Below are 23,818 nucleotides of genomic sequence, written 5' to 3' on the forward strand. Positions count from 1 at the left end.
GAAACATTAGGGGAAAAAATTTTTGACATATAAGTTTATAAGGTGATTCCTTAAAAGTGGGCAAACACAGAGTAAATTGTTGGAAGCATTTAGACAAAAGAGATGTCAACCGGGGCGAATGAAGCAAATGCTTCGTTAGCCTAATTCACAGTGGGATCAAACGACCAACAACGTGAAGAACCAGATCTGTCTAAAGAAGGTTAATTCCTGACCGAGAGGCTCACGAGGTTTGATCAACATACGGAAAACTCTAGACACGTCATCACAGCCACTGAGAGCCGAGCCGAAGGAAAGGCACAGTCAGTCCTTTCGCAGTCCCTTTAACTCGAGTTAAGAACATAACTGAGATAGGCAAGCCCAGAGTTTCGGCACAGAGTCAGGCACGGCTTTCGCACCGAGTGAGGCTGCGCGTCCGTGCCACGCGGGGGAAAGGACCCCGAGACGCTCCCGCCCTGCCAATTTCTTGGCACGATTCACGCGTCCGTGTTACAACTGGCAATTTTACAAGACATTTCAAAGTGGAGCAAAGGCAGGTGTAGGTCTGCTGAGAGCAAACCCGACTGCGCACCAGCAGGCGCAATCAGCGGGGCCGTGGGCGCTCCCAGTGGTGCCTGGCCCCGGCTGTCCTGGGAGGGATTCCTCCGCCACGTAGGGGGCCGCGAATCAAACGTCTGCCGGCGATTGCCGTAGGTCACTTTGCCCCTGGTTTTATGTTTCTTTATCATATGTAAGTATTGACGCTTGCATCTTGTTTCTAAAAGACCCTCACAGTTTAATATAGCCATTTATTCTTTGTCTTCCAAACCGGAAACACGATGCTGTCAAATGAAGGAAATGAATATTTCAAAGTCGAGTGGAGAAATTCAAGATTTGTCTCTCAAAAGTTTCAAAGTTGAAGAACTTCTTTTCATGGGGGAAGAAAAATTGGGCGGAGTAGAGACGGCTGGCATTTGGGAAGAGGGAGGAAGGGAATGATGGCCTGGTGAGTTTTGAGTTTGGATATTACATTTTTGCTAGCTTATAGTTCTGCGCAGTGGACAAAACTTGAAATTATTATTTAAATAAAACCAAGAATTTGAGTGTGGCGAGGCTTAAATCTAACTTGACGTGACTTTGGTCTCTAAATCTTGATTTTTCTGGAAACACGCAAAACTCAACAGCCTCACACCCTCCGTCTGTATCAGGGGTCCCCAAACTTTTTACACAGGGGCCAGTTCACTGTCCCTCAGACCGTTAGAGGGCCAGACTATAAAAAAAACTATGAACAAATCCCTATGCACACTGCACATATCTTATTTTAAAGTAAAAAAACAAAACGGGAACAAATACAATATTTAAAATAAAGAACAAGTAAATTTAAATCAACAAACTGACCAGTATTTCAATGGGAACTATGCTCCTCTCACTGACCACCAATGAAAGAGGTGCCTTTTCTGGAAGTGCGGTGGGGGCCGGATAAATGGCCTCAGGGGGCTGCATGCGGGCCAGGCCGTAGTTTGGGGACCCCTGGTCTGTATCAACAGCACTCATTGTTTTCTTGTTAACAGGGTCCTCCCCTAATGTTCTTTGTTTTCTCTGCCGAGAAATCGCTCCACACCCTCAGCTAGGCCCGAGGGTCATCTTTTACTTTGAGTTCCCTGCTTTCCTGGCAACAGCAGAGGTTCTGTGGTTTGGCAATGACACCTGTGGGACAGGCCCTCACAGCCAAGGTGGTGGCGCCCGCAGGCAGGGCTGGAGGACCACGATGCTAATGGCAACCTGTGAGGGAGGCACTAGTACCATCAGGGTATTAAAGATGAGGACATTGTGTCCTAGAAGTTCAGTGCCTTCTCCAGGGCTCACCGCGAGGGAGTGGTGAAACCTGGTATTGAGCTCGGAGGGCCGACACCAGACCCGGTGCCTTTCTCCACCCCGCCCTGTGATTCTTAATCTCGGTTGGAATGTTATGACGTTTACATTTCAAACTTTGACATAAAGGTACGGGAGTTCTTGTGGTTCTAGGTTGATGTGACAGTGGCTCTGTTGCTGGGTTGAAATAACAAAATTTAACATGCTGTAGAATAAAAATGTTATTCTAACTTTAAAAGACAAGCCGTTGAAAAACGCTAACCTGGAAATGCTTGCTTAGTGAAGGTCCATTTCTGCTGAGAACTATGGTTACCATGACTGAGAAATCTGTGTCCTCTCCACAGTCTAGTCACTGATACCTATGACCCCAATGATGGACTCCTGGTGCAACAAGTCTTCCTCAAAATGGGTCAAGCGATGAGAACAGGTGTTTTTTTTTTTTTTTAAAGAAGAACTTTGTGGTCAAAGCCCCCGGATAAAGAGAATTAAGCAGATTTCTTTACTGTAGGACTTCTCAGTCTTTCCTGTGCTAGTACGTGTCTCCGTCTTCCTGGAAAGAGCACACAGACCTCTCAAACTTCTTTGATCTTAGAGCATCTTGAGTTGGACGTGCTTTCCATGAAATGCACTTTAGGGGACTCACGTTGGACATTTCTTTCTTTGCTCTTTGAGGTCAGAGAACCACCCGAGAAGCCATGGCCACCTCCACAAGTTCTCGTGTCACCTCTTCTCCTGTTTGGTGGGGGTTTACGAGCGCCTGTAGGAGTGGGAACATCCTTTCCTGGTCCTGGACTCGGTGGTAGAGCTGGGATCCTGGTGGGCCCGTTCCACTGCATCTGCTGCCACTGGTTGGAGACTACATCTTGGTATTGACATATTTGGCATTGCCGAGAGGTACAGGGCAGAGTTAAAAGGGAAGTGAGTCCCCCCCGCTGCCTGGGTGGCTGAGAATTACCGGGCACCCCAGGCTGTCTCTGTCATTTTAGCAAAGATGAGAATAAGAGAGGTCCTCAGACGGGGTGGGAGGGTGAGGGAGCTGACTGGTTCCTCCCAATCACAAGGTGGTCCTTGTGGGTTCCTACTATTCAGACCACAGGTCTGAGAATGGTCATGCTAGTGGTTCTCTATTGACCCCTGGATCCATTGTCCTTCCTTCTCTGCCGTGACCTGCTTTATTTGGGGCTGACCTACATGAACATCATCACCAAGGCTCCCTTGCTGGCTGGGATGGTTTTGGCCAATGGGAGACACCAACAAGAGATCAAAGGCAGGAGAAGAGAGAAGTCTCCCCCCCACCCCAACTCTCTCTTTGCCTGGGTTCCATGGTGAAAGTGTCCACTAGGGGGCGCTCTTCCAGAATCCAGTTCTCCTTGGGCTCACTGCTTAGGGCTGCTGACAGCTTCTTCCCACTGCTACTCACGGGATGCTACAGCCATCTCTTAACCTTGCCCCCACCTCACTCAGTTCATCACCCTGTCCTGAAACTGTCTTCTCCCCGCAAGACCCCAACAAGTACAATAGAACCCTCTGCTTCACGGCTCTCAGCAAGATCACTGAGGCACCCAGCTATTCAACCCAAGAAGCCGAGGCCCCATTGTTTGTGCAGGAGCGGCAGGGACTGGCCCGCGGTTCCTCCTGCCTTTTGGGGAGAAAGAGCTGATTTCACAGTGCCAGCTCCAGCAGCAGGTGAGCAGTGCCAAAGCCGAGAGACTCGGGGAATTCTGAAATCCCCATGTCTGCTTCTAATTAAGTGGATTAACAAGGCGGTTGATGAAGACAGGAGATTCGCCATAGAAACGCGACATTTTTATCTGATGCAGCTCTGAAGCCTTCAGAAGTATTTCTAAAGGCGACACATTCCCCAGCCAATGTCCTCTTTCATCTCCGAGTCCTGGTCTGCAGCAGCCAAGGCGCAGAAGGCGAGAATCAGCGTTGCCATTTCTATTTCCGACAGTCCCAGGCTCCCCGGGACAAAGGAGGAAGGCAGCAGAGAAGCGGGCACTGCTTGTTAGAAGCCACAGACGAAAGCTCGGTTTAATTAAATCTGCTGCACCCAGAGGCCGGTCTAACGGCCAGCCCTGCCCTTCTCCTGCCGCTCAAATGAATCCCATCTGGAAACCACAGAGCGAAGCAACCTGTTCTGGTTCTGTGATCGGGTGGACCACAGAGATAAAGGAAAGAGTCATCCCTTCTCTGCCTCAAAAACCCATACAAGTCAAAGGAACACGGACGGAGTTTCTTCTGAGGGGAACCATGAAGCTGGACCGGGGGAAGGGGAAGGGAAGGTGGAGGGAGAAGGCAGTTAACTCTTTGGGGACGGGAGAGGCAGCTCAGAGGTGCGGACAGGGGAGGCAGCAAATGACAAACCCTGGCCTTTCAGCCCGTGTCCCCACTGGGATCTTGAACCAGGGGGCAGGCGGATGTGTTTCTAACTGGAAGTGTTAACAAACCCAAGAAAAGAAACAAAATGCACAACAAAGAGATCTTACAAGATGAAAACTCCAAGAAGGACATTTTTCAACGTGTTCCCACAGGGAAGAGAAACCCACACATCTTTGCGTTAAGTGTCCCGCAGGGGCTGACCATTTTCATTTAAGTTCCAGTTATTTCACGCAGTGTAAATTTTTTTGATGCCATAATGTGTAAAAAAAAAAAAAAATTGCATTCCTTTCGTGGTGAAGCGTATCTTTATTCTAACCTTGCCAACTCCGTGTGTCCAGGATTAGGGCCATTTTAGGACTATCGGCACTGAAAGAACTATATCACAGACACATTGAGGGAATGGAGACCCTGCACATAAGAAGTGAATCATTTCTTATAAAAGGACTTCATTTATCTGATGTAATCATACAACAGATGAGCATTCTTCAAGCACCTCCACTGTGTCAGGCTTGGCCCAGGGCTAGGGCTACAGATACAGCCAGCAGGTCCCATCCTGTAGGAATTTACAGGCCTGGTTCCCAACTTGGGCAGACCGGTTACGGTCATGAGTTCTGTGGGCATCCACCTTTGGTCCCTACAGTGGCGCTGGCAATGCTTTCCCCGGATCCGCGTGCTTCTGTCCCCGCAGCCCAGATCTACTCGGAAGGCTGCCTTTGGGCTATCATAGACACCTTGCCTGCATGCAGAGAGACGGGGGAGCCTGCTGGCTGGAGGAAAGGCTCGTTGCTTTGCCTGAGGCCACAGCAACTCTGAGATGCACTTTACAGCCCAGAGTTCCCTGCAGGGGCAGCTTGAAGCTTACTCTTTGTCTAAGATCATACTTCGTTGGGCTTCTGCCCTCTCCCTTTCCTTCCCCACTCCTTCACGAGTCTACCCTGGGAGCACTGCCCTGATAAATCACTTGTATCCAATCCTCGATCTAAGACCCTTCTGAGAATGTATTTGCTGTGGTGATGGTGGTGATGATGGTGGTGGTGGTGGAGGTGGTGATGGTGGTGGTGGTGGTGATGGTGGTGGTGGTGATGGTGGTGGTGATGGTGATGGTGGTGGTGGTGATGGTGGTGATGGTGGTGGTGGTGGTGGTGATTGTGGTGGTGGTGATGGTAGTGGTGAAGGTGGTGACGGTGATGGTGACCGTGGTGGTGGTAGTGGCGGTGGTGGTGATGGTGATAGTGGTGATGGTGATGGTGATGGTGTTGTTGTTGGTGGTGATGGTGACAGTGGTGGTGGTGGTGACTGTGGTGGTGGTGATGGTGGTGATGGTGATGGTGGTGGAGGTAGAGGTGGTGATGGTGATGGTGGTGGTGATGGTGGTGGTGGAGGTGGTGATGATGGTGGTGATGGTGGTGATGGTGATGGTGGTGATGGTGATGGTGGTGGAGGTAGAGGTGGTGATGGTGATGGTGGTGGTGATGGTGGTGGTGGTGATGGTGGAAGTGGTGATGATGATGCTGGTGCTGATGGTGGTGATGGTGGTGGTGGTGATGGTGATGGTGGTGGTGATGGTGGTGGTGGTGGTGGTGGTGATGGTGATGGTGGTGGAGGTGGTGATGATGATGCTGGTGCTGATGGTGGTGGTGGTGGTGGAGGTGGTGATGATGGTGGAGGTGGTGATGATGATGCTGGTGCTGATGGTGGTGATGGTGATGGTGCTGGTGGTGGAGGTGATGGTGGTGGTGGTGGTGGTGGTGATGGTGATGGTGGTGGAGGTGGTGATGATGATGCTGGTGCTGATGGTGGTGATGGTGGTGGTGGTGGTGGTGATGATGGTGGTGGTGGTGATGGTGGTGATGGTGATGGTGGTGGAGGTGGTGATGATGATGCTGGTGGTGATGGTGGTGGTGATGGTAGAGGTGGTGATGATGGTGGTGATGGTGGTGGTGGTGATGATGGTGGAAGTGGTGATGATGATGCTGGTGGTGATGGTGGTGGTGGTGGAGGTGGTGATGGTGGTGGTGATGGTGGTAGAGGTGGTGATGGTGGTGGTGGTGGTAATGGTGGTGATGGTGGTGGTGATGATGATGCTGGTGGTGATGGTGGTGGTGGTGGTGGTGATAGTGAGTGGTAGAGGTGGTGGTGATGGTGGTGTTGCTGGTAGTGATGGTGGTGATGGTGGTGGTGGTGGTGTGTATGGGCCCTGAACTCTTTGATGAGTTATAACTTCATCATCTGCTTCCTCTCACATGCTTGCCCTAGACACGACACTTCCACAACATCTTACGTTTTCTTCCAGGGAAGTCAGTTGCTCATCCAGTCTCACTTGGTCCGTCCCAAAAGGAAATGTCTCCTTCTCTCTGTCAGGAGGAACAGGTGGGAACTCCCAGGGCGAAGTTGACTCTGCTATCAACTCCTCCGTGGCGTTGATGACTTTCAGCACTTCTGTGGAGATGTTGCAGAGAGAAACAGCAGAATACTTCTGTTTGGTTCAATAACAGAAGGGGACAGAAGACAAGAACAGCACATTAACAATGACATGGAAATTCTACATTATCACAGTGTTCATCGTGAGACTGCTTCCATTATAACACACACAAACATCAATGTGCCAAAGGAATGAGAAGCTAAACTATCTACACAGCAGGGGGAACTTGGAGGAGGCCTGACTTGACTTGGCCTCGCTTCTGGGACTCACGCTGAATTCTCTCAGATTCTTAGGGAGGGAAGAAGAAAAGCTAGTATGTCCTCTGCCCACTGCTGAGAGCTTAATGTCTATCACCTCATTTTCTGAATGATATTCTACTTCCTCAATAGGACTTCAGTCACAGACTCTATCAAATTACAACCACGGGGTGGTCTAGTGGCTAGCTTTCTGGACTGGGAGTTAGGAGACCTGCCTGTCAATCTGGCTCTAACTTCATCTACTTACAGAACCTTAGCCAAGTTATATCCCATTTCTGGAACTCGATTTGGTCTTCTGTACAATGTGAGTACTGGAAAAGGGTTTCTCTGCAGCATCTTGGTTGACGCTGCGTTACTTCACACATATCTGTTCTCTGGACCATTTTCCCTTGCTCTCTTTCACTTAGAGGCTGAACAGATACATACTCTATTTTCCAGACTCCATTGCAGCTATGGGCAGTCATGTGACATAGTTCTGACCAATGCACCTGAAGGGAAAGCCTCCTGAGGAGGTTTCTAGAAAAGCTTTAGTTTTCCTAACAGGTTAATAGATGCAGCTGATGCTCCCCTTACCTATTTCTTTCTACATTGATCTTATATGTGCACTTACAATGGTGAGGATGAATACCAAAGTGCTGAGCAAAGTGGATCGGAAAGACTGAAGCCCAGATAGCACTGGATCAAATGAACCATTATCAGTCACTATGTGCCTCGGAACATCTTGTTATATGAGAAAAACAATTCTTGCCCTAGCCGGTTGGCTCAGTGGTAGAACGTCGGCCTGGCATGCAGAAGTCCCGGGTTCGATTTTCGGCCAGGGCACACAGGAGAAGCGCCCATCTGCTTCTCCACCCCTCCCCCTCTCCTTCCTCTCTGTCTCTCTCTTCCCCTCCCTCAGCCGAGGCTCCATTGGAGCAAAGATGGCCCGGGCGCTGGGGATGGCTCCTTGGCCTCTGCCCCAGGCACTAGAGTGGCTCTGGTCGCGACAGAGCGACACCCAGGAGGGGCAGAGCATCGCCCCCTGGTGGGCAGAGCGTCGTCCCTGGTGGGCGTGCCGAGTGGATCCCGGTAGAGTGCATGCGGGAGTCTGTCTGACTGTCTCTCCCCGTTTCCAGCTTCAGAGAAATACAAAAAAAAAAAAAAGAAAGAAAAAAGAAAAACAATTCCCTATCTGTTGAAGCCACTGTTGGTTAAATTTTCTGTTATTTGTGGCTGGTTGTATTCCTAACTGACACAGTTACTTCTGTCTTTCACATTCATTCATGACTCAAAATTATAACCGGTCCAGATCTGGGCCAAGGTCATTAATGGAACAGAAGTACTTCAACCACAAAGAGGTATCTGCATCTTTGAGTTCACTTGGACATATAGCATCAAGCAATAACACTGGACTTCAATACTGTTTGACAGTAATGTTTTCCATCTATAATCAATATTTTATCCCATCACTGGGTTTATAAATATTGCCCAGAGTAATTTTTTTTTTTTACCAGTAAAATGTTTCAAGAAAGCCTGAAATTTTAAAGCCTTTGGTACTTTCGAAGGTATTTATCTCACATATCCTGGCCAAAATATTAACGATAGTTAGGCTTGATTTTTCAAAGTTTGTTCCTCCAGGTAGATTCTACTGCAGGTTTTTGTCTCATGAGAGGATGATTTCAACGGCCCTCCCGCTTCACAAGGGAATCAAAGTATCTAAGGGACAAGTTAGCGGCTGAATGCCCAGGTTAGAAGCTGGCTCTGGGTCCCGTGGCGCTGAGGCACAGGGTCTCGTACCTGACAAGCCGTCCTAGGGTTAGGGCACGCGTGCTCACCCCTCTCCAGCCCGTCTACGCCACAACAGCTGCTCGACTGGCTCAGTTCACAGTCAAGCTTCAAGGGGCTTTGCTGCCAACCAAAATAAGAAGTAATGGGTCCGGGTGTCAGGTGAAGGGGATGTGGGGGAGGTGACCCAGAGCCATCAGAATAAAGGTGCCCAGAAGGGCGGCCATGGCCAGCTCTCCCCCTCTGGAGAAACCTGCAGGGGCTGTGCCCCACCATTCACGACCCTGTATCTTGGTGGTGCAGGCTCTGGAGGCGAATTGTGCTCCAAGTGAGTTTGGCATGAAACAGTAGCCATGGTTTGCCTAAGTCTGTTTTGAAAAAGGCAACACTGGGCCCTGGCCAGTTGGCTCAGTGGTAGAGCGTCGGCCTGGCATGCAGGAGTCCTGGATTCGATTCCCGGCCAGGGCACACAGGAGAAGCGCCCATCTGCTTCTCCACCCCTCCCCCTCTCCTTCCTCTCTGTCTCTCTCTTCCCCTCCTGTAGCCGAGGCTCCATTGGAGCAAAGATGGCCCAGGCGCTGGGGATGGCTCCTTGGCCTCTGCCCCAGGCGCTAGAGTGGCTCTGGTCGCAACATAGCAATGCCTCAGATGGGCAGAGCATCATCCCCTGGTGGGCATGCTAGGTGGATCCCGGTCAGGCGCATGTGGGAGTCTGTCTGACTGCCTCCCCGTTTCCAGCTTCGGAAAAATACAAAAAATAAAAATAAATAATAAAAAAGAAAAAGGCAACACTGTATGAGAGAAGATTTGTTATCCTTCTCTTAATAAATAAACTGTGAATTTAGAAAATCTGCCCCTTATTTGGTAGAAGTGGTACCTTTGCATATTTTGAAAAAAAGACATATGACTAAGAGATTCTACAAGAAAGAAAAAAGAAAGAAAGGAAAGAAAAGAAAAAAAGAAAAAGAAAAGTGAGACCACAACATGATGGAAGGGAAAGTGTGAACATTTATAACCATCTCCAATCAGTCCAGGGTCGTTAACAAGCCAAGGTTATTAAAGGAAAGAACTTAAAAGGTGTTGAACCCTAAAGAGTGATCTGCACCCTGACTCTAGCTGAACAGACAATATCAAAGTGATACGTTGGACTTCAGCGTTGCTTGGGAGTGGGTGTTCCATTCCATCCATAAATAGCTTATTTACTCAGGCAGAGGAGTTGCAAGCTGGAAGCCAAGTCCTGCCCAGAGGCAGGCTTTTCTGACTAGGGTGCCCTCTGTCAGATATGCACTTCCGGGCTGTCTACAGTCCCAGCCACTCACTCTACATATTTACTGGGGGCCCATGGTGTGCAGGCTCTGCTCCAGGGGCTGGGATAAGCAGGGAACACTGGAGAAGGTCCTGCCCTCATGGCATGCCTTTACCCCTGCCCTCGCCCCTTGACGAGGCGACATACTCTCCCGCCCTGTCTAAGCATTGGCGTCTGCCAGCAAGTCAATGAGGAGCTCCGCGTAGCTGGTCTGCACGGAGTGCCTCCGTTTGTTTCACCGGGAGGTCTGTGGTCTGGTTAAAAGGGAAGTGACTGGAAAATCATTACATGAAGACTGAACAAGATCTGGCTGTTTAGTGGGTGCCCCAGGCTCGCTCTCTCCTGGGAAACAATCTGGAATCCACAAGCACTTGCGGACCGTCACGAGTTTCTTGTCTGTTGCACAGGCCGTGGGGTGGCACTCGAAGCAAAGCCCACTGGGGTTTTGGCAGCTGCAGGACAGCAGCAGGGCACCCAACCTCCCTGTTCCTTAGTTGACGCCCTGGCCCAATAACAGAGGTGAGAAGATCTGCTACAGGGCAACCCTGACTTGTTAAGTAAATGTCCCGTTCCCTGCTCCGACTAGATTGAAAAGTAGAAAGCACCTTCTACAGTTAACGTTAAATAAAGCTCCACGTAGCACTACCGGGTTTGGTTCAGACCACACGCTGGTGGGGACTCAGGGTGCTGGAGGGAGCCCTGTGTTTGGGGGGTGGGGGGGGTAAGGAATGAAAAGCGAAGGATCCTTTCTGCTTTGTGGCTCACAGCCCCAGAGCCAGAGCTGAGAGGCACAAGCAAGCCCAGTCCGAGAGCCAGAGAGAGCTTTCTGTTACAGCAGCTGACAGTACAGAGGGGTCAGATGTGACAGTTTCCTGGTATCTAATAAAGGAGAGGGAAACGTGTGGAGAAACCAGCTGACGGAACCGGGCGCTGGCAGACCAGGAAGGTCGGCCAAAGACACTTGTGGCCGAGGGCGTCTCAGACAATGGGATGAAGACGGCAATGAACCCATGTAGCGACCACATCCAGCCTTCTAGCGGTCGAAGAAATACAAAAACCACAACCAAGTTTATTAAGTGCTGGACACACGTGCGATTCCCTCTTCAGACGTCGTGCGAGTCAGTGTGACTTCCTGTAGGGGGTGCATGTGCTCCCGAGGGACGTGTGTGCTTGGGTGTGCCCACGCGCCTTGGTCGCCTCACCCCGGACGGTCATCCCTGAGAGTGTCTTCTTCTAGGGCTCCGTCAGTGTCACAGCTCCATGTGCAACACCAGAACCATCACATCAACGTCACACCCACCGGGGCCGAAATCAACGGTCTGCCACGCGGGGTGCACAAGGCGATAAGAGACACTCCCGGTCTCCTCTTGGCTGGAGGTGGGGTTTCCTCCGTCGCTCACCAGCGAGGCAGCGGACAAGCGTCTACCTTACCCAAGACTCATGCTTTCCGCCTTATGACAGCTGGCAGGAGGACCAGCGCAGACCTTTAAGAAGGCTAGAGACGGCCCTGTGGTGGGGGCCCTGCCATGGTGGCTGTTTCCATGGGCCCCAGAAAGAAGAAGACCAGGTCAGATCCCAAGTCGTAAATCCAAGCTGTACGGGTCTCTTCTCTCTAGGGACTTCAGGGTAGACAAGACTTCTTGGCTTTTTGTCTCGCCCCGCCCCTCACCATCCTGCCCCATGGACTTCCTCTTTGTGCCAAATACGTTGCTAGAAACAAATGCTCTCTCCGTCTATCCTCTTCCTTGGAAGCTGTTTTCCAAAGACAGGCGGCGTACAAGGCGTTGCCGGGGGCAGAGTGGGAGTCGACAGAAAGCTGAGGAAGAGAGCAGTTTCCCTGTAGGCCGGACTTTACAGCCTGTGGCTGCTTTGTCAGTAGTAGTGTAGTAACTACGCGAGGCGCCAGGTGGGCACTGGGACCGGCGGGGATCGCTTTCCTGACTACCTGACTGTCTAACTTCTGCACTGTGCCCCTCCGACTAGATGACGTGTACAGGTATCTGGGGCAGAAGAAAGATGCCCCGAGCTCCACCTTGGGGACTGTTCGGACCCCTATAACAAGAGCAAAAAGGCTAAACAAGGAGAGCCAAAGGGACGTGAATGCTGGGGTTTCTGTGAGTTACAGAAGCATGCAGTATACACCGAGGTCTCGGGCCGGTGTGTGAATGAATGGGGGGACAGTGGCGAGGGGACTGCCCCTCGGCCGGTCCTGCAAAGGCCTCCTCACTGCTGGGCTCAGTGGGCATGCAGCCGTGGGCCCATTGCTTTTTTAAGGGGGCCCATGAAAATATTTTAATTTCTTTTAAATTTGGAAGAAAATAAAATGAACTCTTAAGTCCAGAAACATCTTTTTTTAATTATTTTTTTATTTTTATTTTTTGTATTTCTCTGAAGCTGGAAACGGGGAGAGATAGTCAGACAGACTCCCGCATGCGCCCGACCGGGATCCACCTGGCACGCCCATCAGGGGGTGATGCTCTGCCCACCAGGGGGCGATGCTCTGCCCCTTCGGGGCGTCGCTCTGTCGTGACCAGAGCCACTCTAGCGCCTGGGGCAGAGGCCAAGGAGCCATCCCCAGCGCCCGGGCCATTTTTGCTCCAATGGAGCCTCGGCTGCTGGAGGGGAAGAGAGAGACAGAGAGGAAGGAGAGGGGGAGGGGTGGAGAAGCAGATGGGCGCTTCTCCTGTGTGCCCTGGCCAGGAATCGAATCCAGGACTTCTGCACACCAGGCCGACGCTCTACCACTGAGCCAACTGGCCAGGGTCAGAAACATCTTTTAATGCTAATTTATTAGTGCTGATACCAACACAGTTGTGAGATATGATTTTAAATGTTTTTTTTTTTTTTTTTTTTTTTTAATGGGGGCCCATGGCGACAGAAGTTCTTGGGCTTAGGAGAGTTGTGAACTAGTTCTGGTCTGGCTGCTTCAGACCCTCCTGTGAGAAGGTGTCTGAGCCAGGCCAGGCCCTAGGGTGGACCTAGGTAGCAGCGGCCCGGTGAGCCCTGTCCTCCAGGGGCACTGATGTCCCCTAGATGTCAATGAGGACCCTGTGAGAGGGCTGTTCACGAGCATGTGGGAGAACCTGCCCCTAGATTGCCCCCCGAAGTGGAGGGAAACAATGGGTCTGGGCGGTGCTGTGGTCTTGTGGTTCCCCACTGGGGACAGATGCTAACGTGACCCCGTCCTCTGCACATCCCCGACCGTGAGGCTTGGGGAATTCAGGTGACGCTGTCTGCGTCACTCTGCGTCACTCTGGGAGGATAAGACCGAGCCTCAGCTGTGAAGTGGAGGTGACATCGTCAGGCTCCAGGCGTTTCTGAGAAGACTGAACTGGACAGCCTGCATCCGGTGCCCACGCCACGTCTGGGCCGCACCCTCGCACCTCCCGCCCGCCCCCCTGGCTCGCATGGGCACAGGGTTGGTGCGGGCCTGGCGGCTCGGACGCCTTCACTGTGCACTGTGCCCTGAGACACCTGCTTGCCTGCTTGGTGCCTCGAAGGCTCCTTCCCACTGCACTCTAGCAAGGAAGTTACACTCCGCTGTTCTCTGTTTCCCGGTTGTTTCTCTCGCCAAATAAGAATATTTTGAAAAGAAAAAAGTCCCTATGATCTACTCTTTAAAAAAAAAAAAAAATTGATTGATATGTTAAAGAAAGATAGATTAAGAGAGGGAGAAAGAGAGAGAAAAGCATTCGTTTGTTGTTCCACTTGGTCGTGCCTTCACTGGTTGCTTACCGTGTGTGCCCTGACCAGGACTAGAACCCGCAACCTTGTCGTTCCAGGACGACACTCCAACCAGCTGAGCTAGCTGGTCAGGGCCCCCTATGATCTACTCTTGATTACTACCACCATACTTTCATAAAGAAGAGACCTCTGTTACAACAAAGGAGAACATAATATCAGAATACAGAATGGTCTGTCCTAAGACATGGCATAAATAACCCAATGTTCACACTTGGAAAGACACACACACACACACACACACACACACGACCCTCTATTTCCCTTTCGCTGTGGGCAGACCGAACCCCATGTACTAATATGCAATAAAAGCAAAGCTTGCCACTGCCCAGCTGGGAAACGGAACAAACCAGCCCCTGAAACGTCAGCTGCTGTTTCTCATCAGCATCAGTTGGAGTCGTCAGGAGGCATCTAGTCTACGCCAGGCCCTGCACCGGGCCCTGAAGGGGCTGCCAATGTGAGTGAACCATGGCCTCTGTCCCCAGACAGCGGGAGGGGACAGGGGCAGGAAGACCAACAGCAGCTGAGAGCAACAGTCCGTGGACCCGCACAGGGCACAAGCAGCTCGGCCAGCATGGGACTTCGGGGTTAGACCGGAAGCACCAGAAAGATGCTGAGAAACAGAGAGGTGGCAGAAGGGGACTTGTGACTGAAGAATATAAGGACACAGGCCTTGAAGGTGTGACACGTGTATTGTGCGAGGAACAAACCACAGCGAGGGTGTGCAGAGGTGACAAGGGGGGGAGGGGAGGTGTGACGGGCCGGGGTTCCAGCAGTCTGAATGCCACGCTCCACAGTCTGAGCTTCGGACAGCTGGTCACCAGGTGCCACTGCGGGTCCTTGCAGTTCTTGTTATCCAGAGCTGTCACATACCGAACGCAGACTACGTGCTGGGCTCTGGGATCCCCACTTTTGCTTCGGCGCGTTTAGCCCCCCAAACTGCCCTGTGACACGGGTCCTATGATCACTCTGTCTTACAGACAAGGAACGGAGCTTAGTGAGGTGTGGGGTTTGCCCCGAAGGAGCGAGGGTTTGCACCCAGCTCTGCCTGATTTCCAAGCTCAGGTTCTCAACCTGCCGGCCGGAGAAGCCCGTGCTTTAGAAAGCTAGTTCTGACGGCCGTAGGAGGGACGAGTTCAGGGCTGGGAGAAGCACAGGCAGAGAAAGCACAGGAAACGATGACTGCCGCTCGAACCACAGGCCACGAGGGCCCCCAGCAGGACGGCGGCTGTGGGGATGGAAGGAGGAAAGGCACACTGCTCTGGAAGGGAGCTGAGGGTGCTGGGGCAGAGGAGGGAAGAAGAGGGGGATGGTTGTGCTGGCCGTGGTGCCCTCCAGCTGAGCGACCTGGAAGAAACAGATGCCTGTAAAGGAGACTTAAATGCCAGCAGAGAAAGAAAGGTTCACTAGGCTTTTTTTTTTTAAGTGAGAGGAGGGGAGATGCTGAGACAGACTCTCACATGTGCCCCAACCAGGATCTACCCGGCAAGCCCATCTGGAGCTGACGCTCGGCCCAACTGAGTTAATTTTAGCAACTGAGGCTGATGCTCAGACCAATCCAGCCATGCTCAGTGCCTGGGGCCGATCTTGAACCAATCAACCTGCTGGTTGCGAGAGGGAAAGAGAGTGAGAATGGAGAGAGGGAGGGGGAGAGAAGCAGATGATCGCTTCTCCTGTGTACCCTGACTGGGAATTAAACCCGGGATATCTGTACGCTGGGCTGATGCTTTATCCACTGAGCCTACTGGCCAGGGCTACTAGGCTTTTGAAGTAAGAAAAAAATGTAATATTCCCAAGTTCTTTTCTCACAACCCAAGAGACTGAGTGATTCCCACATGCCAAAAATGGGGTAATCTCAAGTGCTCTGTTCAGTCCCTATCTTGAATCCATTATTTTTATTTATTTTTTTATTCATTTTAGAGAGGAGAGAGAAAGGGAGAGAGAGAGAGACAGAGAGACACAGAGAGAAGGTGGGGAGGAGCTGGAATCATCAACTCCCATATGTGCCTTGACCAGGCAAGCCCAGGGTTTTGAACCGGCGACCTCAGTGTTTCAGGTCGACGCTTTATCCACTGCGCCACCACAGGTCAAGCCGAATCCATTATTTTTTATGTCAAGTTTCCTGAGTGGGTTTTGGGGATGTACAACCTTCATACTTGGCTTTAGCAAAAATGAGGAGATGTGGGGTCCTCCAGTCTTCTTTGTAGCCTGGGGATAAGTGAATGCCCTTCAGCGAGGTAGTGGGGGGGGGGGGCATTCCGAGTACCAGAAAGAGCTCTCACATGTTGGAACACAAAGGGCTGGCCTTCCTGGTGGCATTCCAGAGCCAAGTAGGACTCGAGGCTTGTCATCATTTCCTCTAACCCTCACAACAGCCTGCCCTGGTTGAAGTTTCATCCCATCTTCTGGGGTGAAGGCACGGTGGCTCCGTGAAGAAGCTGCAGGGCTGGGATTTGAGCCCGGAGACTCTGGTCTTCCGAGTCCACACTCCGTCCCCTGTCCTATTACCTCTTCCAGGTGCACAGGTCCCGGGACCCAGGGGACTGTGGAGAGTGATGATGGAATAGAAGTGAACTGGATAATCGGATCAGAGAACAGCTGATCAGCAAGAGAAAGGCCTAATGCAGGGGGCCCGCAGGTGGTTCTGAGCCCCACCAACTGACATCGACCAGATGTGGCGCGCCAGGGAGCCAGCTGCACACGGGAGCTTGAGACCCACCTGCACACGGGAGCTTGAGACCCACCTGCACACGGGAGCTTGAGACCCACCTGCACACGGGAGCTTGAGACCCACCGAGGGACGAGCTCCTGTTCTGAGCCCACCTGGGAGCGAGCCGCGGAGGACAATCAGAGCGACAAAGGATGTGGTCTCTAAGACACTCTGCTCCGAGTGTGACCGGGACCACCCAGTCTGCCGCTCCCTCCCCGCCCCTCGTTACAGACGCTGCCCTGGCTTTGAGAAATGCTTCTATCAAACTACCAGGCAAGCAAGGAAATTTGCCCAAATGCCCTGATTTCACAATTCCCTCCCCACCCCTTTTCAAAGGTAAGAAAAGAAACCCCATATGTCCTCCTAGATAGCTGACAGAAATCTGCTGGAAAACTCAATGCAAATACGTCTCGGCTCTCAGGAAACATAAGGCCCTCCGGCGATGCCTCCGCAACCCGTCAAAATACGATCTCCACCAACAGACTCACGTCCCTGAAGAGTGACTTGGCACGGAGTTGTGGAAAGAAATCCGAGCACAGACCTAATCCATTAGCATACGTAATAACCTGGGACGAAGCGTACCAGCAAAGCGGACCAGCGATTAGACGAGAGACCCCCAGGAGGGGCTTCTAACTCATCGAGGTTTGGATGGTGAAGCCGCTTACGATAGCAGTAAGATGTTTATAAAAACGCTGATTATAGAAATACATTGTTGCCTGACCTGTGGTGGCGCAGTGGATAAAGCGTCGACCTGGAAATGCTGAGGTTGCCGGTTCGAAACCCTGGGCTTGCCTGGTCAAGGCACATATGGGAGTTGATGCTTCCAGCTCCTCCCCCCTTCTCTCCCTCTCTGTCTCTCTCTCTCTCCCTCTCTCTCTCTCCTCTCTAAAAATGAATAAATAAAATAAAATAAAAAATTTAAAAAAAAAAAAAAATAAAAAAATAAAAAAAAAAGAAATACATTGTTTTCAATATGTTGTTTGCATTTTAGTCCCAGAATTAAACCCACTGGCCTGCTCGTTTCCCTGAGGTCCTTTTCTTGCCCTTCCTGGGTGGAGGCCCCGCTGTTTGATGTGGGGCACCTGGCGAGGGGGGTAGAGGAGGGGGATGCAGGGGCCATTGCCTTGGACCACACCTTCCCTGGCAGGTGCAGAGCAGGCTGGACTTCCTTCCCTGGCTGAGGAGGTGACGGCGGCCGTCCATGTTTTTTGCTTCTGTATATTGGCTATTCCTCAGGGGGGGGAAAATGGTTCCTGGTGCCAACTGAAAACATTTCTCTCCCTGCTGGTGGCAACCAGGAGATGCCACCAGGGCACACACTCAGCTGTGAAGAAGCCCAGCAAGATGGGAAACCACCTTCCACATTCACTGGGAAAGGAGGTGGCCCACCGCAGCCAGGGCGACTGGATAAATGAAAGTGTCCCCTTGCGACTCCGCTGCTGAAACCTGTCCCCTCTGGTCCGGAATGGAGCGGAAGTTCTTGGCGTGGCCCGCGTGGCCCCGCCCGCCGGCCTCGGCCCTCTCACTTCCCCACGCTCTCCCCTGGGCCGCCTGGCTCCGGCCACCCTGCATCTCTCTAAGCTGTCATGGTCTCTCTAAGCTGTCCCATGACGTTGTCAAGGTCATTTTCGCCTTCAGGCCCGGCATGCGTCCCTCTGCTGGGTGAGCTCGTCCTTGAGATCTTTGCGCGACTTCTTCCTTCTTGCCCTGCAGATCTCCGTCCGACAGATGCCTGGTCAGAAGGGGCCAGACCATCCAGGACCCAACCTCCTTCCGACGCGCGCCCACCACCCACCACTGCCCCGCTCAGTCCTCTGAGCACCTGTCACCACCCGACATCATCCCCTGAGTGTGTACAGAGTCATCTGCTGTTTCCTGCGAGAGCAGGGATTTTCCTTTCTTATTCCTACTGCACTGCCCCTCTCAGTTCAGCAATTGTTTGTAGACTCAATGGTGAATGAACAGGGTCTCTAACTCTCCAGCTGGGGAGGCACCGCCTCTCCCAAGGGAAGTTGGGCATGTCTTTCTCTGTTGTCTCCTGTATGTATCGCTGGGCCCACAAACCAGGGAGGCCCGGCTGTTCCTTGACTGGAGCGAGAACTAAGGACTTCCCTCTTGTCCTTCTCCCCTCCCTGAAAGAACAAGTGAACATGTGTCCCAGCAGCGTTTATTAAGAAGCAATCTCTTCACAACCAGAGGGGAGAGGTGGATAGAAAGCATAAGATAAGCAGCGAGATCATTTTTAGTATGTTCTAGGCCAGTGGTCCCCAACCCCCGGGCCGCGGATCAGTACCGGTCCGTGGGCCATTTGGTACCAGTCCGCAGAGAAAGAATAAATAACTTACATTATTTCCATTTTATTTATATTTAAGTCTGAACGATGTTTTATTTTTTAAAAATGACCAGATTCCCTCTGTTACATCTGTCTAAGACTCACTCTTGACGCTTGTCTCAGTCACGTGATACATTTATCCATCCCACCCTAAAGGCCAGTCCGTGAGAATATTTTCGATATTAAACCGGTCCGTGGCCCAAAAAAGGTTGGGGACCACTGTTCTGGGCTATACTCTGAACTCATCCATTGCATCCTGTTTCAATATTCACAAACTTCGTTATTGCGCCTTGAATGTATTATCTTAACAGACAGGCCCTTTTCACTCCTCTTTTATGTTTTTCCTAAACATTTCTAAATTACTGTTGATTGTATTCTATCACACGATTTAAAAAAAATACCTGGTTTGGATTTTGATTTGAATGACATGAAATGCCTGCCTTGATCTGGGAGGAATTCATCGTTCCACTATCTTTCCTCACTAGGTTTCTTGGAGATTGGCAGTTTTCTCCTTAGGTTTTAATTTCACATGCTCTGCTTCTGTTATGGATGGAATTAATTTCTGCTTTCTCCCTCCACCTCCCCCAGTCTGGTTTGAGGCTCATCTGCAAATTTAGTTGATGGCAAATTAATGGCTAAACGAGAAACTCCTGCCGCGGGGCATCCTAGCATAACCCCCAGAACCACTTGGGCTGTGCTGTGTAATTATTTTGGATGATGTGGGTTTAGGAGCAGGCCTGCTACGAATAGACCTTCTCTTCAAATAGAATGCATTCCCCCCCATTTATTTGTAAGGTTGCTGTATGTTCTTACAGACTCTGTATCTCAGGTAAACGTTTATGATCTCGGACTTTCCCCAAGTCTCTACTGCTGCCTGGGGTGACTCTTTCTCTCCCCAGTCTTTTCTCTCCTCTTCTAGGCAATAGCTATTTCCAACCCTCTCCACAAGTTTGAAACTCCAGTCCCATTATCCCCTCGCTTTCAGAAGATAAACCTGCCCTCTAGTCAGAGAACTAGAGAGAGGAAGGACAAGCAGAGAACATAAAAGAAAACCTCTCCGACTTCCTGACATGACATTTACCCACTTATTTGTGTCTGGACCAATCTGTCTCTGCTATTTCAATGACTACGCCCTCGCCATTTCATGGAGTTCATCCCCTCCCATTTCCCCAAGATTCCCTTACTCTTGGACGATGGGGCTGTTTCAATCTTTTCCTGCAATGCAATTACAATGCTTGATGAACCACACGGAGATCCCCTTGGCTGCTTGTCCACTGCTATCCCTCAGAATAAGTGAATGAAAGTGTGATTGCTGCATCCAAGGGTGTGCATACATCAATGGCTTTGAGTCACCAAGTTACCAACGATTTCTTCTTTGACCCACTGGTTGCTCAAGAGTGTGCGACTTATGTGTCTACATATTTGTGAATACTCCAGTTTTCCTCCTGTTATTAATCTCTGGTTTCATACCATAGTGGCTGGAAAAGATATTTGATATCATGTCAATGTTCTCAAATTTGAGGAGAGCCCGTTTTGTGACCTAACATATGATCCATCTGGAAGAATGCTTTCTGTTAGAGAAGGAAGTATATTCTGCTGCTGTTGTGTGGAATGTTCTGTATGGGTCGGTTGGGTTCACTTGATATATAGTTTAAGTCCATCATTTCTGTAGTGCTTTTCTGACTGGATGATCTATTCAAAGTATTGAAGTCCCCCACTAATATTGTATTGTCTATTTCTCCCTTTAGATCTGTTAGTGTTTGCTTAATATGTTTAGGTGCTCTAATATATGGCTCTGGCTAGTGACGCAGTGGATAGAGTGCCGTGCTGGAGTGCCGAGGTCGCTGGCAGGATCCCCAGGGCACCAGATCGAACCCAATGTTACCAGTTAAAACCCCAGTCAGGGCACATAGAGACAGTATCAATGGCACAACTCTGTGGAACAATGAGTTGATGCTTCTCTTTCTCTCTCTCTCCCTACTCGTCCCTCTCCCTCAAGTTTAAAACAAAAAGACACCATGCTCATATATATATGATTGTTATAGCCTTTTGATGAATTGACCGCTTTATCTCTATATAATCACATTTTTAGTCTGATTTTGAATTCAAGTCTATTTTGTCTGGTATAAGTCTAGCTAGCTACCCATGGTCTCTTGACTTTTACCTGCATGGAGTATCTTTCTCCATCCCTTCACTGTGAGCCTATGTGTGTCCTTAAAGCTGAAATGAGTCTCTTGTAGATATATAGATGGGCCTTCTTCTTTTAAAAACAAACAAACAAACAAACAAACATTTAGCTGCTCCGTATCTTTTGATTGGAGAATTCAATCCATTAACATTTAGAGTGATTATTGATAGGGGAGGACTTTACAGTGCCATCCTCTTAATTGTTTTCTGGCTGTTTTGTTGTTTTCTTCTTCTTTTCTTCCTCTCTTGTTGTCTTTATTGAATGGATGATTTTCCGTCATCAGTGGTGGGAACTTCTCAACTGGACTCCTGGACTCCTACAAAGGCCCTCTTGTCCTTGGGTAACTGTTTCATTTATTGTTCATCAGGGGCTTCTGGACCGTGGCCAAGAGTACTTAGAGTCAGTTCATCGGCCACTTTGGGGTCCACAGCCATGACCCAGGTCTGTATGCCTACCATCTGATGCATAGGTGGACGAGACTCTTCCTGGGAGTATATATATATATCAATAAATCATTGTCATTTCTTACACTTTTATGGAGAGAGGGGTCATAACTTTCATCAAATACCTAGGGGTCTGAAACCCTCCAAAAGCTAATAATAGCCCTTGCTGTTGAGTTTTTATCTTCCTATTTTATCAGAAATGGTTGCTTAACTTCTTCACCTGTTGTTTGGATTTCATTTTTCATTCAACATTTATGAATTTCCTGCTTTATGTCAAACACCAGTCTAGGAATTTAACACCACCATCATCTTTTCTCCCTTTTACTTATAACTATAATGGAAAACATTAATAAATTTCCTAAAAATGATTCTATTACATTCCTAGACTAAATTGTACTTGGCCATTGTAAATCACTATTTTATTATGTGGTTTGAAAGAATCTAACATACTGAGGATTTTTGAATGTTTATTAACCAGTGAATTATTTTTTTGGTGGTGTGTGATTTTTGGGTCAGATTCAGACCAAGGTTTTAAATCAATAATATGAATTTGGATACTTTCAATTTTTTAATGTTAAGGAACAGTTTAAATAGTATGAGAGTAATTAGGACCATGAATATTTGATGGTTTTTATTGGCAGAGACACTTGAGTCTAGCTTCTGTCTGAGGAATATTTCTTTGACTATTTTGCTAATTTCTTCCATGGTCTGTTCAGGTTTTACAACACTTCTGGAGCCAGTTTTGCTCATTGCTTCTTTAGAAATAGTCAATATTTTAAAAATTATTACAAATATCAAATTACTCACCTATAATTTAAAAACATCTTAAACCCACACTTATTTATTATTTTTAAAATATCTGTACATACTATTTTGATTAATAAAATGCACATTTATGTAAAAGCATTTACATTCACAACTCTGTCGTGTATTTATTTGGTCAATGGTAAACTAGTAGGATGTTTACGATGTTCTTTATATTTACAATGCGTTCTCATTCAGTAAAACCTCTCTAGACTTTGACTGTATTGCTTTGAGATGAATATTTTTAATCAGATAATTTATTTCATTAAGAGGTTTTTTTAATGGAGTATGTGTCAAGCGATTCCAAGAACCATTTTGACATCAGTTGAGATTATGATGTGTTTTTAAAAAACAGTAATTACTAAATGATTTATTATAACAATAAGGTTTCCTGCTTTTAACTTCATTTTTACATTTTCAGAATGAATATATTAGTTGTGGCTTGTGATTCTCTTAATATTGCAAAATTCACTTTCTTTCCTTCCTTCCTATCTTCCTTGCTCCCTCCTTCCTTCCTTCCTTCCTTCCTTCCTTCCTTCCTTCCTTCCTTCCTTCCTTCCTTCCTTCCTTCCTTTCTTCCTTTTCCCCTCCCTCCCTCCCTCCTTCCCCCCCTCCTTTCCTCTCATTTTATATTCTCTCTACCCAGAATGCATTTCAAGAGCCCAGTCCTATTTACTCTGCAGAGCTTGAGACATCCCTGTCTCCCTTCTTACCTCCCGTGACCCCATCTCTTCAGGTGTCTTACTTTTGGGCTTTGGTGGGGCCAGAGCTCTGAACCAGTGCTTTGTTTTCTAGATCTTTCTACTTACAACCTTTTCGAGCTACTCTGTCTTTCTCTCTTCAGACCATCCCTGTCCCGTGTCCCATTCCCCCGCTGTGGCTGAGGGAACATCAGTGTGTCCTGACCCCTCAGAAACACCTGCACTTGACGGAGGCTTTACGGAATCTGTGCGACGGACGGAGCTGTGGACCGTCTCTCCCCCAAGCTCAGTTCCCTTCTGCCCGGAGAGGACGATGCTCTGCTGAAGCCCCGGAGGTCCAGGAGAGAAGCTGGGTCTCTGTCTTCCCAGCCAGGCCGGCCCCGCCCCTCTCTCCACACGCGGGACAAGGTGGTGGGAGTGAGGGAGGCCAGTGAAGCCCCTCACCTGCGCAAGCACTGTGGATAAGAGCTGGAGCTCCGAGTGGACAGCCAGCGCCTCCCTTTCTCCCTGGGGCCACCGTTAAACAGAAAGCGAGACGAGGGACACGAATTCCTCAGTGGGCACGCGGCCTGCTGGGAGCAGGGGGGTGTGCGAGACACGAGTTGGCTTCTAACCCTACGTTCACTTCAGCACCAGCCAAGGCTGAAGACACTCTTCGGAAGCGAAATGCTGCTACCTGGGATGAAAGGCAGTGAGCCCTCTTGTGAACGGTGAGTTATTTCACGAGAGAGACACACACGAACAATACCTGATTTTATGTTAACTCTGTGAGCTCAACCAAAGGTTTCCCACCAGCGCACTGAACTTCAGAAATGCCTGGCTCTGGGTTTTCCCAGACAACAGTCAATAAAGCCGCCTCCTCGCCCGCCGACCAGGACTGGGGGTCCATGTGACGCGATGGGAGGAAATGGGGAGCGGCC

The 23,818-nt window shown here is 49.7% G+C and overlaps 1 protein-coding gene across 5 annotated transcripts in view; it reads right to left on the reverse strand.

Moving 5' to 3' along the window:
- Positions 1-23,818, reverse strand: part of MYRIP (myosin VIIA and Rab interacting protein) — a 223,616-nt gene that overhangs the window by 13,106 nt on the left and 186,692 nt on the right. For all 5 annotated transcript variants that reach the window (XM_066350731.1, XM_066350730.1, XM_066350733.1 and 2 more), the window contains one exon: positions 6,512-6,706. In XM_066350731.1, coding sequence (XP_066206828.1) covers positions 6,512-6,706 — 195 coding nt within the window. The remainder of the gene's footprint in view (positions 1-6,511; positions 6,707-23,818) is intronic.

This window comes from Saccopteryx leptura, chromosome 10 (genome assembly GCF_036850995.1).
Source record: "Saccopteryx leptura isolate mSacLep1 chromosome 10, mSacLep1_pri_phased_curated, whole genome shotgun sequence".
Lineage (NCBI taxonomy): Eukaryota > Metazoa > Chordata > Mammalia > Chiroptera > Emballonuridae > Saccopteryx > Saccopteryx leptura.